The sequence below is a fragment of the Ambystoma mexicanum genome, chromosome 1q (genome assembly GCF_040938575.1).
Source record: "Ambystoma mexicanum isolate Mex_15411 chromosome 1q, UKY_AmexF1_1, whole genome shotgun sequence".
Lineage (NCBI taxonomy): Eukaryota > Metazoa > Chordata > Amphibia > Caudata > Ambystomatidae > Ambystoma > Ambystoma mexicanum.
In genome coordinates, this window is record NC_090922.1 from 1058905432 (window position 1) to 1058922707 (window position 17276).

The following is a 17276-nucleotide window of genomic DNA, read 5'->3' on the forward strand; positions in this document are numbered from 1 at the left end:
AGGGCCACCAGCATTTGGTGTTCGAAATTTTTTGTGGTTTTCTTTCTCTTCTTGGCCACGAAGTGCGGTCACATATATGCTTCTAAATGAGTTAATGCAAAAATCATGGTCCCATGTACAAAGCAAAGATTGAGGTATCAAGTGTTTGATACACTTATTTTTTAAAGACTTTTGTATGATTTTTGTCAAAGAAATAATTGAAAACAGTTTTATCAGTTTATTGCTTGTAATAACTGGGAATTAAAATTCTGATGTTGCTTTTTGAAATTTATTTCTGGTTAATATGAAGATTGCCCAAAAACGCCAGATACCCCACGTCCTGACTCTGGATCTTCTACTAACAAAGGCCGATTGATGGCATTGAGGAAACAGCTTGATATAGAATTGAAAGTCAAGCAGGGAGCAGAGAACATGATACAAATGTATTCAAATGGACCATCAAAGGTAAGGCATTCACTCCAGTGCTATTAAATACTGGATTCATAATCGCTCCATAATTTAACAATTGACTATTTTTATGTTCATTTTATTCAGGGGTAAAACATTCAAGTTGCAACCCACTAGCAAGCCATAAATGTCACTTGCCACCTGAATTCTATACATACCCACTTACACACCCAATATTTCTTATTCTCCAAGTGTCCGTCCCTAGCAAATGGCTAGCACGAGTGTGCATTTTGCACCATTTTATTTAATAGTGAAATGTCAATATTGAGTGTCAATATTATTCACACTGGAAGACTTGAACACATGTTCATAGAAAGCACAATGAGATAAATATGAATCTTTTTATGGACCAGTATTATGTTAATATGTTTATAGCACTGATGTAATTGAGCAATTTTTTCACGAAAAGAAACAAATGTGACAATATATTCCCCTATGGCAATGAGAAAAAGAGGATCACTCCACTGGTTACCCTTGCTCTCAACAAGGCAGTTAACCCACATATAGTGAAGTGGTTTAAACCTGCACAAGTAGACCCTCTACATATGAGGGAATCTTCCTCCATACTTGTAGTGCTGACAACTCTTAAATGAGTTGGGACACCTTTAACATTTTCAGGAGAGCAAAAGGTGTGGGGAAGAAGGTAGCAACCTCTTTGGCATATCAAACATGTATCACTAATGGGCAGCTATAATGGGGGCAGAGTGGGATATCGCGGATGATCAGGATAAAATCACAAATGCTCAATATTCTGCAGGAGGGCAAACATTTTTCAAATGCATTGTTACGCTCACCTGGCTCCCACAGGGGCGTCGATCTGAACTGGACAGCTGCGGTCTCCACCAATGTGATGCGTAGTGCCGAGATGAGACTGGACTGCCCCACTTGCTTTGGTTGCTTGGCCCGTAGGATTATTCTAATGCAAATGGAGAAAGGGAATTAACCACCCGTGGAGTTGAGCGTTAACCCCCACCCCCGCTGTTCTCCCCACTGATCACCTTTAATGTCCCCTCTTATAGTCTCACCTGATGGTTTGGAAAGATGAGCTCTCCATCCTGCATTGAGCGCAGGGGCGCGTAGATAACCAGTTGCTTCACTGGTTCGAAGGAATAGGTGAGTTCCAGAACAATATTGGCTCTGGGATTTCCGGCAAGACGCCATAGGTATACAGTTTGTAAGAGTTAAAATGTCTGACTTTCACTCTTGTCCGATTCCTTGCAGGTTGCACCTTGACCCTAGCAAAGAGTTCCTCGTGGCAACCAGTAACATTCAGGTAAGGATTTGTATTATCCAACACAGTTCGATAAAATAATGTCAGTATGTAACCTGTTGCTTTCTCCCTTATTCAGGTGCTGAGAGAAATCATGAAGTCTCGGGGAATAATGCCTCTGGCGTTAAAATTAGGTAAGTATATTCTGGTGAAGAGGATTCACCTTGTTTGTCTCTTTGTTTCTCCTTGCTATCCTTTTGTTTCCCCTTAGGGGCCGGGGTACGGCGAAGATGCGGTGCCGACCCGTGAAGAGGAATAGTACCCCGGGCGGTAAAATCAGGTAAGTCTATGGGGGGTAACTAATATTGCCTCTGTTTATTCCCTTGGCTCACCTTGCTGTTCTTGTGTTCCCCTTAGGTGCCGGAGTGCGGCGGGAACATGCAGAAGGATGCAGTGAATAGTGAAGATGCTGCGAAGGCCGGTGAGTTCAGCACAGCGCTGCAGCAGGCGAGGCGATGTGCATAAAATAACTTCTTTCTTCCAGCTCGAAGGCGCGGTGGAACGGGAATTCGGGCAAGGATTAAAGGTATTGCTCTTGTTCTAACCTTTTCTCCTTCTTTCTCCCTTTTTCTAGGAGCTCCAGAGGCGAGCGTGGCAGAAGACTGGATGCAGACTTGCAGGCACGGTGAGCGTTATGCTGCTGCATGCAGAATAACGCGAAGCGTGTGCTGCTCTGCGGGCGTGGTTTAAATAGCCTCCAAAGTAGTCCCAGGTAAGTATTCCTCCCCGACCCCACCCGAGTTAAAAAATAGTCCCTAGGTAAAGTAGTCCCTTCCAAGCCTCTTTTGGCTTGGAGCTCTGCAGCATGGTCTGCATCAGGTAAGTTTGCAGCATGGTCTGCATCAGGTAAGTTTTACTATTTGAGCCTGGCGCCTATGGTGCCAGGACTGACTCTCCATATGAGCCTGGCGCCATAGACGCCAGGACTGCACCCAAATGGCCGCTAGCAGGGGTTGTTGGGCTTGCTTTGAATAACTTGATGCCTGCTTCCGGGGCTGCTGGACTTGATCTGGATCCCCGGGGGTAGGCATCATGACATGCATTTATTAAAAATGCCCTTGATTCAGCTGAACCAAACTGCTGGCAGGTTGATAGCAGAGTGTACTGTTTGATTGATATTTTATTTCTATCGCGCTCATACACAAGTGTTTCAGAGCGCGACCAGGCAGGGAAAGGGAACAGGGGAGAACAAAAACAACGATCTTACTAGGCCCAGTGACATTGAGAACGTGCAAGTGCAGGGTAGAGGGAGAAGGGGGAGAAGTGCATGGAAGGGGGAACAAAACGAGAGTGCGGAGTGAGAAGGAAAAAAACAAAAATAATAATAAAATAATAAATAAAAAGGCAACAAACAAGGGAGTGCAGCCAGCAAGAGGCAAGTGCTGGGTTTATGGCAGCAGGCCGTGTAGGTCTGAAAGTGCAGGAAGAAAAGGGGAGGGCTGTATGGGTACACATACAGATCCCAGTGTAGGGGGTGGCCCGGAGGCAGTGCGTGAGGGTGGCAAGATGAGCAGGTACCTGGGCCCAGAGGACCGAGGGTTGCCAGGTGCATGGTGCCGAGGGAGAGCATAATCAACAGGGGAGTGGGGAGGAGAAGGCAGAAGCAAAGAGGAAGGTTTGAGGTGCTTCCAGAACCGGAGATGGTTCTCCAAGTTTTAGAGTGGCAGGGAGGCTGTTCCAGAGGGAGGCCCCAGCCGAAGACAGAGATCTACCCCCAGCTCGTTTCTTTGAGAAACGACGGACCCTGAGGGAGTTGGAGATAGAGGAGCGGAGTGCTCGAGATGGAAGATATTTGTGGAGGGATAGCTGAAGGTATGTTGGACCCAGGCCCCAGAAAGCCTTGTGGACAATGCAGAGGGTTTTGAATTTAATCCTTGCATCCACAGGGAGCCAATGGAGAGATTTCAGAGCTGGAGAGATACGATCCCAGGGCTTGAGGCCAAGGACAAGTCTCGCAGTCCTGTTCTGGATAAGTTGTAAAGGGCGGAGAGTAGAGGCAGGTAGATTAAGAAAGAGGCTGTTGCAATAGTCCAGCTTAGAGAGAACCAGAGCTTGGGAGACAGTGAGCTTCTGGGTGAATGAGAGGAAAGGAAGAATACCTCTGAGGAGGTGCAGTAGGAGGTTTGACTTTTTTGATTCATCAGCGATGTGGGCAGAGAAGGAGAGTGTGGAATCAAAGGTGACACCAAGGTTCTTGGCCTCGCAGGTGGGGATAGGAGGAGGGCCAAGGGAGTCTGGCCAGAGAGTGAGGGGAAAGGAAGGTGATGGTGTGCCAATGAGGAGGATCTGTCTTGCTGGCATTAAGACAAAGATCGTTGGCGGTACACCAATCTTGGATGGCAGTTAGGCAATCAGTGATGAGAGAGGTGGAGGAGGTGGCCGGAGGCAGCCTGAAAATGAGTTGCGTGTTGTCTGCGTAGCACTGGAAGTTTAAATAGAAAATGGCAATACAGTGGGCGAGAGTTGCCAGGTATTGGTTGAAAAGCCAGGGCGAGAGGTTAGACCCATGGGGAACACCACAGGCGGAGAGGAAGACAGATGATAGGAAGGACCCAAGTTGGACCTGGGAGGGTCGATCAGAGAGGAACGAGGTCAGCCAGGCCAGAGCCTGATCGGTGATTGCCAAGTTATCCCAGAGACGGTTGAGCAGGATGGTATGGTTGACCGTGTCGAAGGCAGAGGAGAGATCAAGTAGGATGAGAACAGAGGGAATACTAGAGTCAAGGTTGGAAAGCAGATCTTCACAGATGTTCAGGAGAGCAGTTTCCATGCTTCTGCCAGATCTGAAGCCAGACTGATGGTCGTGGAGACAGCCAACCGAATCAGAATGAAGGTTTAGCTGAGGGATGGCCAGCTTTTCAAGGAGTTTGCTTAAGAAGGGGGTAATGGAAATTGGGCGATAGTTGGCCGGACAAGAGGGATCCGCGCTGGGTTTCTTGAGAGGATGCACAAGGGAGTGCTTAAGAGGGGAGCGGAAGGATCCTGAGGCAAAGGAGTGGTTGCAGAAGTCGGCAAGGGTCGGAGCGAGGGTATCAATGTGGTCCTTGAGAGTTTTCGAGGAACAGGGATGAACCTGTTTTGACGAGGCTTTCATAGATCGGACTTGTCTAGCGACCTCATCAGGGGAGAAGAGAGGAAAGGAAGAGAAGGAGGGTCGGGGAGTGGCTGGAGGAGGGTCAGTGAGTACCGAAGGAGAGGAGAGGGGAGAGGAGAGGGGAGAGGAGAGGGGAGAGGAGAGGGGGTGGAGGAGAGTGTAGACAGGATGTCCTGGGTTTTTGAGATAGTGTGAGGCCAGGGCATTGCAAAGAGCCTGAGAGACAAGGGGTGGGGTAGAGACTGCAGCAGGGTTGGCCAGCTCCTTACAAATTTTAAAGAGTTCAACCGAGCTGTTAGATGCCGCAGAGACACAGGCTTGAATGTGGACTCTCTTCTTGGTACGGACATAGAGACGGTATTGCCTTTGGAGAAGGCGACAGGCCAGTTTGTCAGAGGATGAGCAGGAATCCCTCCATTTTCTCTCAGCCGCCCTACATCTACGTTTAAGTGTAGCTAGGTCATACCAGGAATTGCACTTGGCTTTAGACTTCAGGCGGATCCTCATGACAGGGGCAAGAACATCAAGAGTATCAGAAATAGAAGTATAGAGAGAAGACAGGGCTGTGTCAGGGTGCGAGTCAGCTAGAGGAAGAGGGGGTGGGGAGAAGGTGGAAGCAAAAGCCTCTGACACCCGCTTCATGGGCTGGATGTCCAGGAAGGTAGGTGGCAGTGTTGGGGTAGGCTTGTCAAAAGACATGCTTGGTTGCGAGGTCAGTGTTCAGACCAGTAGCTCTGGCCACTCTCCACAACATGACAGTTGAGGAAAATGTTCTTTTGGGAAGAGCTGTTGATGAAGCCTTCTAATCGGCCATATCTCTGGATATACCCTTTCCGCCAAGGAAATTTCAAGACAGTTGACATTTTTTGATCCTAAAGTTATTCAGGACCAACAGCGGTCAACCTTTACACCAAGCACAAGTACTTAGTTTTCAAACCAAAACCAATGGAGCCCTACCCCATCATGTTTCCAGAGGCAGTTTAGACTGGAGAGAAGCTGTGGAAGAGGTCAATTGCTAAGAGGAGCAGCCTCTGTCAACAATGATACCCTGGTTCACGTTCCCTCCCGTGTTACCCCTTTAGAAAGGTCGGTTAACATCATATACCCACTCATGGGAGGCCGTAAGTGAGTCAAGTTGGTCTTGGCCACCTTGGCAGGGGTAATGTATAGAATACATCGAAAAACCACTTTATCTACTCCCAGGGAACAGAATAATGCTGCCAGATCTACAGCTTCCAACAGCATAAATTCAGTCATTACTTGAACAAGGTGCAATAGTGAAAGTCCGTTAACGCAGGTAAACAGTGGTATTTATTCTCTTGTCTTCCTTGTTACTAAGAAAGACAAAACAAACAGGCCATTTGTGGTCAAAGATCAGCAAAAGTTCAGAATGACAAGGTCACAAGAAGTCATTCCTCTAATCTGAGCGCAACTTTCTGGCAACATTGAATAGTAAAGATGCATATTTTAATGCTCCCCGCACATCGAAAGTACCTAAGATTCAAAGTAGGTCAGTTCATTATCAATTCAGGGTGGTCATAAGTCCTAGCAGTAGTCGCAGCACACCACCTCAGGGAGGGCATTACAGTGTACCTTTATCTGGAGGAGGGGTTAATAACGGGGGGATAATCCAGCAGTATACTGCAAGAAAACTCAAACTACCATCTGGCTCCTGCGCAGACTGGGTTTTCAATCAACAAAAATAAATCCTGGCTCGTACCCAGCCAGAAATCTTTTATTTGATTTTTTTTTTTTATTTTTTTTTATTTTTTTTAGGGTCCTTTAACAGAAGGTCGGCACTAGTCTTTCCTCTCGAACGAGTAGGTTCAAAACCGACTACAACTCATCCCGTTAGGTGGCCAGTCGACAAATAAGTCAGACCAGTCATGCGCTTGCTCTGCATGGTGGCATTTTACATCTTCATACTCTTACGTCCCGTCCCCTTTCCTCCATACTGCATGGGAGTCCCTTCTTAGCGACGAGAGACCGAACCTTTTTCACCAGAAAAATCCTTCTTCCTCTTTAAATTTGGAGGCGCGTGGGGGTGCGGCCCTGGGAGAATGTGCTGCCCTGACTCCGCCCTCCGGTGCAACACCCCAGTCCCCTTTTCCGCATCGACGGGAGAAGCCGAATTCACCAGCGTTCCTGGGTTTGGCTTCGGCCATGTAATTTCACGCACGGATACTTCTGTCTTTGTCTTTTACATTTAGGTAGTTGGTCCTCGCGCTCCTCCCTGGTGCATGTCGACTTCAACAGGTGTCCAGTCTGCGAAGGGTTCTGTCCTATGTCAGACCCCCCTGCCCTTTGCCTCTGCTGCCTTGTCCTGACCACGGCTGGCAAGGTTGTACTGCGTGCAGCACACTTTCCTCGAGGACTCTGGAGCACAGACTGGCTAGGTGGAGGGAGCTCTATCAGAGGTCGTCTCCAGAGGACCTAAAGAATTTAATTGATCGAGGCCCAACGTAGGGCCGCTCTTTTCTAGCGCACCGCGCAAGGGAGACTCCTTACCAAGGACTCGCCCGAGCGTGAGGAACCTCTCAGGTTCTCATACCAGCACGAACGCAGAGGGTAGTCCAGCTACTGGCCATCAACCGATCCTCCCGGTGACAGCGCTGAGGGACCAGAAGTTCCTTTTACCGGGTGTTCAACCGAGGGGCTATGCCCTTGTACCGGCAATATGTCAGAGTGTGCGCCTATACGCAACACTACCGGCAACTCTGCCAAGGGCGAAATGCCTACCAGGTCTCGACCTGAAACACAGGGTAGGCCTCATGATCCACACTCAAGGATCCTGGACGAGGCTGGGCCCAGAGAGCCAAGCAACACGACATCGGTACGTGGAAGGCAGCTCGACAAGATGGCCACCGCGCTAGACGATATGGGGACCAGTCCCATACCACACCATGGTAGGGAGCAGGTGGAGGAACGAGTGTCAAAATGGGACTGGTGTCAACCAGGCATGTGACCTTCTACAGATCCATCATTTGAGCTGGGCAGGTTCCCGCTGTGTCCATATAGCCAGGGCAGGCAACGGCTCTGCAGTCGCCCGCTACCCAGTCATTATCACCTACCACCCCTCCGTCCTGCGAGGAAAGATACTTTGAAAGGTTCTTCAGGCTCATGAAAAATGGGTGCCATCTTCAGGGATGCCATCAGGGACTTGCTCCCGCCGGCCGCGCCCATAGCCATTCCTCCCATGGCTCCAGCACCGCAGGCCCCAGTGCATCCCGCTCCGGCCCCCCAGCCAATAATGCAGGCGGTTCAGTACCAGCCTCCGGAACAGCCTCCGGTTCCGGTCCCCACACTGCAGCCTTCGGCTCCCAGCTCTCCTCCACCGGTGCCGGTACCTCCGGACCTCCAGGTGGACACAGACGAGTAGGACCACCCTGACACACCCTCATCAGCCAAGGCCTTCCACGAACGTCTTGCAGGGTTGGCAGAGTACTTGGGCCTTCCTGAACCTGAGGTTGAGCAGCCAGAGGGGGTGCTCGCCAAGGTCCTCACGCTACACCCTGCGCCAAAAAGGGGTGGCTCAAGCCCCACTCGTCCAGCCGATCGATTGACACCTGGACGGCAAGTACAGGCAAATGGAGGGGGATACACTCTTGCTGTCGGCCCATCATCAGCCACACTCTTCGGTGATTGCTGGGGCATCACTCTACTCCAAGCCTCAGTCGTCCTCGGCCTCTTCTTCAGCAGTGCTGCTAGGCAAGGAGGAGAAGATGATCTTGGAGGCGCACCGGAAAAAGCTGTATTCCTCTGCTTTGCTGCATCTTCGTCAAGACAGCGTTGAATGCCATGCTGGCAGCCATTAACCAGAGGCTTTGGCAGGAAATAGCTGACTTCCTACCAGAACGTCTGGCTCAGAGCCATTCACGTTTCAAGGCAGGACTGGCAGTGGCTAAAATGGTGGCACAAGACATCATGGAGTCCATCGTGGCCCACATTGACGCCTCTGGCCGGGCCATTTGTATAGCCACGGACAGGAGGGCGGCCTGGCTCTGTGCTACTAAATTTAACCCGGATGTCCAGGAATGCATCTTGGACCTGCCTTTCGAGGGGGGTGACTTCTTTCACATCACCACGAACGAAGAGCTAGATAAAAATAAAAACAGCTTGCAAACAGTGAAGTCTTTATCCTCAAAAAGGGCACGCCCAAGGAGTACACCCAGTCACAGCAGCGCTCAGACAAGGGGCGTACATACAGAGGGTTGCGTGGCTTCCAGGAGCGGAGGTCCCGGCAGCCGGACCATTTGCCGATTCAACATCGGCGCAAGCAACAGAAAAGGAGTTTGGGGGGGGGGGGGGGGGTACTAAGGGCTTTTTCCAGTCCCCCTCCTCCTGAACAGCCTCAGAGGGAAAGAAGGCATGACACACCCCTCCGGGTCCACTTGTCTCCGGTGGTGGGCAGGTTTGCCCTCCATGCACAGTTCTGGCACCAGAATTTTACGGACCCCTGGATCCTCTTTAGTATCCACAGGGTACCGCCTACCTATCCCTTCCTCTCCTCCATCCTTCCCTCCACTCCCACTGATTGAGACAGCAACTCTTCTGGTGGAGATCCAGTCCCTCGTTGAGATCCGGGCAGTGGAGGAAGTCCCGGCCTCCGAGCGAGGCTTAGGCTCCTACTGCAGGATTTTCGCCATTCAGAAAAAGAACCAGGCAGGCAGAGTTGTTGGACCTATCCACCCTCAAATTATCCCTAGCTGTGCAAAAATTCAAGATGGTTATGCCAGCGCTCATAGCAGAGACCTTGTGTAACAGAGACTGTATGTGCTCCCTAGATCTGAAGGACGCGCACCTACACATCCTGATTTGGCAGCCCCTTCGTTCTTTTCTACAATTCAGAATCATGGGCCACCATTTCCAATACAAGGTGCTCCCCTCCGGCCTCAACTCTGCCCCCAGGGTCTTTGCCAGGCTTATGAATACAGTGGCGGCCCTCCACAGGGCCACCACCTACCCGTACCTCGATGACTCGCTAGTCAGGGCTACATCTCCGGAAGCGGTGTACCACACTTCACAAGCTCTCATGAACACACTCCACGATGTTGGCTTTTCGCTCAAACTCAAAGTCCCAGCTGCAGCCTACGCAGGGACTGACCTTCCTGGTGCTCATCTGGGACACGTGCTCCGAGAGAATTTTTCCCTTGGAGGACAAGATTACAGCCATCGGGCTGGCCACCACTCACTTCCGCAGCTGAGAAGTGACATCAGCCTGGTGGTACTGGCCGTTCCCCACACCAGACTCTGGTTGAGCAGGATACAGCTGCACTTCGCAGCATCATGGAATCGGGAGCAGGGCTCTCAGGCAGAGATGATCAACGTTCCTCCTTCACTTCACCCTGACCTCACGTGGTGTAGGGACTGCAACCTGTGAAGTTGCAAGCCCTGCCGGCAGCCTACCGCGCAGGTCACCATCACTACAGACTCCTCCCTCGAGGGATGGGGCGCCACACTGGACAACCACAGCGTCCATGGAACCTGCACCCGACAGGAGTACCATATCAATTGGCTGGAACTAAAGGCCATCTGGCTAACGCTCAGAGCCTGCCTTCCGGTCATTGGGGGCAAGGTCATCCTCATTCAGACAACTCGACCAACATGTTCTATGTCATCAAGCAGGGAGGGACCAGATCCCCTTAACTGTGCAGATTGGCGGTCAGCATGTGGGAATGGGCCCTGAAGAACAAGGTCCACCTCACGGCCAACCACCTTCCAGGGGAATCCAACCTGGAGGCGGAAAGGCTCAGCATGCTGGGAGCGGACAATTACGAGTGGCAATTGAACGACCAGGTGCTGCGAGAGATCTTCAGCAGATGGGGACACCCCCAGGTGAACCTCTTTGCCTCTTGGGACAACAAGAAGTGCCAACAGTTCGCATCCTGGCAGGGACAGGGCCGCGGCTCCCTGGGCAATGCATTTCAGATTCAGTGGAGCGGCACGACTGCATACGCCTTCCCGCCCACCCCGCTGATCCACAGGGTGATATGCAAGATCAAGTAGTTTTGTCACCTCAGCGTCATTCTGATGGCTCCATGGTGGCCAGTGAGGCCATGGGAGTTGCTCAGCCTCTCAGAGAGACCACCCATTCACCTTCCGACGGGCCCAGCACATCTGCTGGTGCAACAGGGGGGCAGGGTCATCCATCCCACACATCCGAAATTAGCCCTCACTAGCAAATTAGCCTCAGGTTCTGTCACTGGGCAGACGCTAAGGAGATCGATCCCCTTGCATGTACGTTGGACGACATGCTCTCCTTCTCGGTGCACCTTGCCCACTCGGGCGTGCAGGTGGATACATGCTGCATTTATTTGGCAGCCATAGGAGCCTACAGAAACTCAGAGGAAGAGGTCTTTTCCTCTGCCAACCAGATAGTCAAGAGGCATTTGACGGGCCTCGCCAGACTCTACCCGCCCATCAAGAGGCCACACCCCGTGTGGGATCTCAATGTAGTGTTGGCGCACAAACCGCTTGAGCTGATGTCTGCGGACATCAGGCTGGTCACCATTAAGACGGCCTTGCTAGTTGGCCTCACCTCTGCTCGCAGAGTCAGCGAAATCCAGACGCTAGTCGCCTCAGAACCCTATACTACGTTTCACAAGGTCCTGCAGACACACCCAGCATTCCTACCTATGGTAATCTCCGCTTTTCATTTAAAAGAGGAAATGGTGCTGCCTATGTTCTATGCCGAACCTAAGGATGAGGCTCAGAGGGTTCTGCACTGCCTCAATGTCGGGCATGCTCTAAAATTCTACTTGGGCGACACCAAGGACTTCCGCAAGTCGGACGCACTGTTTGTCACTTTCGGCGGGTCAAAGCCTATGTATCAGGCATCCAAGGCCTCTATAGCACGATGGATGGTCTCGGCCATCACAGAAGCATATGAGGGGCAGCATAAGCCACTCCTGCTTAACGGACATGCCCATGCGGTCAGAGCCAAGGCCACGGCCATCGCGTTCCAACTGCAGGTTCCGTGGCAAGTCATAAGCAGGCCGGCCACCTGGTCCACACCTTCAGATTTCTGCAACCATTACTGTTTGGATGCCAGCTCTAGATCAGATGTGGCTTTCGGACAGGCGGTTCTCAGAAACCTGTTTGCTTAAGCAGGGTCTCGTTTCCACCCTGGTGCTACACTCAGTTGTAATCGCCCATGCAGTATGGAGGAAAGGGGACAGGACGTAAGAGTAATTGTAAGTTACTCACCGTAGTGACTAACGTAGTCCCCTTTTCTCCATACGTCCCATCCCCCCCCCTAATAAAACCAGTGTTATTAGGCAATGTTAAACTTTTGTCGGCGACGCGTCTATGGGGACTGAGGTGTGGCGCTGGAGGGCGGAGTCAGGGCAGCACATGCTCCCAGTGCCGCAGCCCCACGCGCCACTATATTTAAAGGGTAAGATGTTTGTTTTTTCTTTTTTTTTTAAAAAGGTTCCGTCCATGCAGTATGGAGGAAAGGGGACTAGTCACTACAGTGATTAACTTATTATTTGTACCGCACGGCAGACTAAATATGCGTCAAGTACACGATTGGTTAGCGAAAGTGGCCTCAAACAGGGGGATTGGGACAATCTAGTGGAGGTTTTACACACACGGTTATTGATTCTAAGATGGTGGACAAAAGTGAACATGTTAAAAGGAAAACCTTTTGCCAACCTGCCAAATCTTCTAACAATCACAACAGTCATCTCTCGCCTGTTAGGGTGCCCATTACCTTCCTCACAGCTAAGGGGAACATGGTCATTCCAGCTAATGGACAAGCACATAAACACTGGAAAGCGTATGGGGCCCTATTTACAGCTAGGAGGTCAGTACAACATCTGAAGGTGACGATTGCAACAGATGGTACATTAGCCATATTTTACATCAACAAATAGGGAGGAAAACACTGTCCAAAATAACTCCCAAGAATTTGGAAATGGTGTCTTGAAAGGACAATGCACCTCCAACCTCAACATGTTCATGGTGTTAGGACAGTTTTTCAAAGGTCCAACTAAGGGCTTCATAAAACCATAGTTGAGGCAGTAAACAAACTCCCATCTTAGTGTAAGGATGTGTCACCTGAGAATGTGGGTAGCATGGACAGAGCAGCCAGACTTATTATAGGAGGGACAGAGGGGTGTAGGTCAGCACAAAGAAATTGTAACATGCATATAGTTCAAAGAAACACTGGTACACTAAGTATTGTAAAAATCTTATTATAAATACAGTAGGCCAAGATTAATCTTGTGGAAGTAAGTACTATTCACGTGAGTTAAAAACACAATTGTATAAAACCAACACAATACCTATGGCTTTCGAACCAGTGTATACCCTTATTAGCGTTCAGCAGTTCAAGGTGAGTCAAATCTAGTTATACATTGAGAAAGGTAATATGCTTATTATTATAATACAATAATATGATTATTATTATGCTATTTTGGGGGGGGTAAGACCAGGTTAGTTACGTTTTAGATTACAATAACTTATTCACCCTACTGGTCAGAATATACTGTGTTATTCAGTTGTAGACGCACTTAATTAGGCCAACACTGTTACAAGGCTCTCTTGCAACATACGTACATTTGTTCTATCAAGAATGGATATAGTTAGACTACCAGTATTACTTTTAAAAACACAGTTCAGATCTAGTAAAATACTCATATACTTTCTGGAGGGGGCTATGAGCAACCCAAAGACAAGTATTAACTCAGTAAACTATTTTAAAAGGGCAGTAAGCAATTCGGTGAAAGCAAAACCCAGTTACAGTGTAAGAAGGGCAAAAGCTATTCAAGGTCAGTATAACCTATTGGTAAATGATCTATCCGCTACCTAATAGCTAGTCATAACAAGGATGCTTTTCAGAAGTGAAGGATCCAATTCTAAGCAAAGTAAGAACGTTATGACTATTTTAGAAGCAGTTCAGGGAAAGCATAACCCAAATATACACTTTAAGACACCTGGTATTTCAAGTTAAGTATAAAACCAATTATACTTTTAAACATGGCATCTAGCAATTCGTAGTTAAGAAAGAACTCCTATACTTTTAAGAGGGGCTACAAGCAACTCAGTCAATGAAGTCCCAGACTGTTTTAGGAATGCACTAAAGCAGATCGGGTAAATCGAAACCCAGTCACACACATTTAGAATAGTACACAGCTAATCATGGTGGGTACATTCTCTTGGAAGGCTTTTGCACTTACCCCCTTTAGAAACACTACAAACTCTCTTACTTTTTAGAAGATTAAAACACAATTCAAAGCTAGTAAAATAATGCCTACACGTTCCTAAGGAGCAATAAGCAACTTAGTTAAGTATTAACTTTTAAACAATTTGTAACTTATTCTATTACAGAACCAGTTACTCAACTCATTTACACGTAAGTATTTTCAACACTTGCTACAGATTTCAAGACAGAAGCCTCGTCAAAGTCCTTCCCTATTCTAGAGCATGTGTCTTCTCAGTGGCAGAAGAGGGACCGTAGTGGTCTGGGAGCCAGCTGTAGGCAGGTCAGGAAAGGTTTCAGTTGCAGGTAAGTCAGATTTCCAGAGGATATCTCTTGAGACAAGTACGTTTTACTTTAGAGATAGCTGAAAAGTGGTTAGGAACTTCAAAGAAGGCTCCCTATCTGCGTTCCAGCATTAGGCCTGGGCGAATGGTATTGTAAAAATCCCAATCACACATCACCCACTCAACTTCACAGGATTCACACAAGATTTTTGGTAAGTATTCCCCAAGTCAACAGAGTGCCTCAGCAGAAAAGAGCTTCTGGGTGGATGCTTTCAGGATGCAGCAGCACAGGATCTGGTTCTTGGTCTGGAGACTACAGAAATGGATACTGAAGGAAAACTGGCAGCGGTGAACTGGGGAGGCTTCCAACAAAGGATTCTTCTCAGCTTCTCGCGAAACTGTGCATTTGGCACCCTTTTAGAGGTACCTGATGAACTAATATCGCTCGTCAGATTCTCTTCCCTAATCTGGTCCTGCACTCTGGGGAGGGGATTTCAAGGATTTGAATCGTGTCTCTGGAGGCCCAGCAGGAGTCCACCAAAGTTTTGGATGAAATCAGACTTTGCAAGGTGTTGCGCTGCACTCAGGCTAGAGGTTCCCTGGTATTGGCGGTTTGCAGACCACCGGGTCCCAGCATGTTGAGGAATCGGTCGTTTTGCATGCCTTTTCGAGACTGGTGGATCTCACCAGCCTCTTGGTAGTGGTTGTTGCATTCGGGACCCCCAAGTTGATTGGAAGGAAGGGTTGCGTCATACTCCAGGTACACAGCAGGCTCTCCAGTTGCTGGAAATGGTTACAGTCGTCGTTTCTTCATCTTCCACAACTTCTACAAACACACTGTGCAGTTTACAGAAAGGGTCAGCCTGGCTGTCCAATCAGGACAGCCAGCTCCCCAGTGGGAACTGGTTCCTTTCAGGCAAGGTGAAAGACAAAGGGCTGCAGAGTTTTGGACTCATCCCTCGCTTCATGCCTTCTCAGACACACTGGAGCCATGTCTGGGAATACAAAGGATTCCCGCCGAAGGCAAAACTACAACCAGGGTCTTTTCCACCTTGGATGGCGGAAGAAGACCCAAGAAAGAACAAGCAAATGAGAAATGGTGAAAAAGGGAGCCCACCATTCTAGCAGAATGGTGGTCCTCCTTTGCGCTACTACAGCTGATTTGAGAGCTTTGGAGTAATAATGGCTAAAAGTCATGAAAGCAGTTTCACTGCCACCAGCCATTCAAGATAACTTGTAATTGTAACACATGTTACACTGTCTCCCCTTTCTCACTTACCTGGTATCTCCCCAACACTCCACATAAGGCTCACTACATAAAATGTAAACAGGATGGAAATCCCACTTTACTTCTGGGGAACAGTAGTTCAGCCAAGAGGTAATAAGAGAAAATAAAAAGGGAAGCCCAAAGGGGCAAGCCCAAAAGTTATAAGGAATTATAAATCAAAACACACAATATGCAGAGACATGAAAAGGTCACCCAAAAGAGTAGAAGACTAGGTGAGAGGGAAAAAGATTCCCACAAGCCTTGGGACAAGGAAAAATAATCACCAAGCAAAAGTTCTAGGGTTGACACAGGTCAGGAAGATTTTATCATAAACATGAAAATCTTACCTAACAGGGGAACACCACTGTCTAGCGGGCAGTCTTGGCAGAGCACAAGCATGAGTTAAACACAAACGCGTTCTCATTCAGTGGGGTCATCCCTTAATGGACCTTTTCAAAGGCAAAATATACGCATTCAGGTACTGCAGAAGGGATCCCTATGGATCAGTTGGTCTAGGGTGTTTGCTTATACTTTCTGCCACCTCCTCAAGCCCCCCCCCTCTTACGCAAGGTGGTGCGCACTATGAACCTGGAACAATTAACAATGATGTTCATTGCACCAATGAGGGCATGCCAAACATGGTGGTACTCTTCTCAGATTGTCGCTATGCCCACCGATAAGTATTGCACCCACTCACAACCTATTAACACAGGGTCCAGAACAGATCGTACATCCTCAGTCCTTCACCCAACCTAGCAGCTTTTCTCCTGAAGTCCTAGTTTGGTCACCTCAATGTACACAACAAATGCATGGAAATCTTCAAGGATTGCAAACCCAACACTAGGCGTTGCTACTTTAACAAATTGGAAGCATTTTTCATGTGGTGTAGAAAGTCTAAAAACAATCCTATTGACTGCTCACCTTCTTATGTATTCTTTATTACCTCCTTCATTTACTTGACTTGGGTCTAGTATTTAATTCTTTAAAACTTCATCTGGCAGCACCGTCAACGTACACATCTCAAAACAGTCTTCTGGTGTAGAATAACAGTAATCGAAGCCTTTATAGAAGGAATTAAACATTTACACCCACTGGTAGCTAACCTTCAACCAGTTTATGTGAATGTTGTGCTAAGCAAACTCTTCTTTTCGTGTCAATGCGTAAGTCATCCTTAAAATACCTCACTTATAAGGTTGCTTTCCTTGTAGCTATCCCATACATTCTCAGAATTAGTGAGCTGTAAGCTTTATCAGTAACTGAGCCATTTGTCACAGCATGACAACAAATAAGGTTTTCCTAAGAACACACCCACGTTTTCCCCCAAGATACCCATCTAATTTTCATATCAATCAATAGAACTACAGGGGAACAAGCTCTTCATGCACTGGATGTGCGCAGAACAGCCATGAACTAACTTGACATGAAAAAGTAACTGAGGACAACTATCAGACTTTTTATTGCGCCATACTGATCACTTCTTTGTATCGCAGGCAGCCAGAAGAGAAAGGGAACCAGTCTCTAAGGTGGCTACTATTGCTAAATGCATCATGAGGTGCATTCAACAGTGTTTTAGCGCCTGAAGTGAAACACTCTGGGCCCATTCTACATGTAGTACAAGTGCTACAATGACCTTCATCACTAATGTGCCACTTGAATCTATTTGTAAAGCAGAAACCTGGAGTTGAGAACACACTTTCACACAACACTAT

The 17276-nt window shown here is 48.4% G+C and overlaps 1 protein-coding gene across 1 annotated transcript in view; it reads left to right on the plus strand.

Moving 5' to 3' along the window:
• The window catches only part of PKN2 (protein kinase N2), a 1791501-nt gene that overhangs the window by 328678 nt on the left and 1445547 nt on the right, over positions 1-17276 (plus strand). The window contains exon 3 of the mRNA XM_069641740.1: positions 290-444. Coding sequence (XP_069497841.1) covers positions 290-444 — 155 coding nt within the window. The remainder of the gene's footprint in view (positions 1-289; positions 445-17276) is intronic.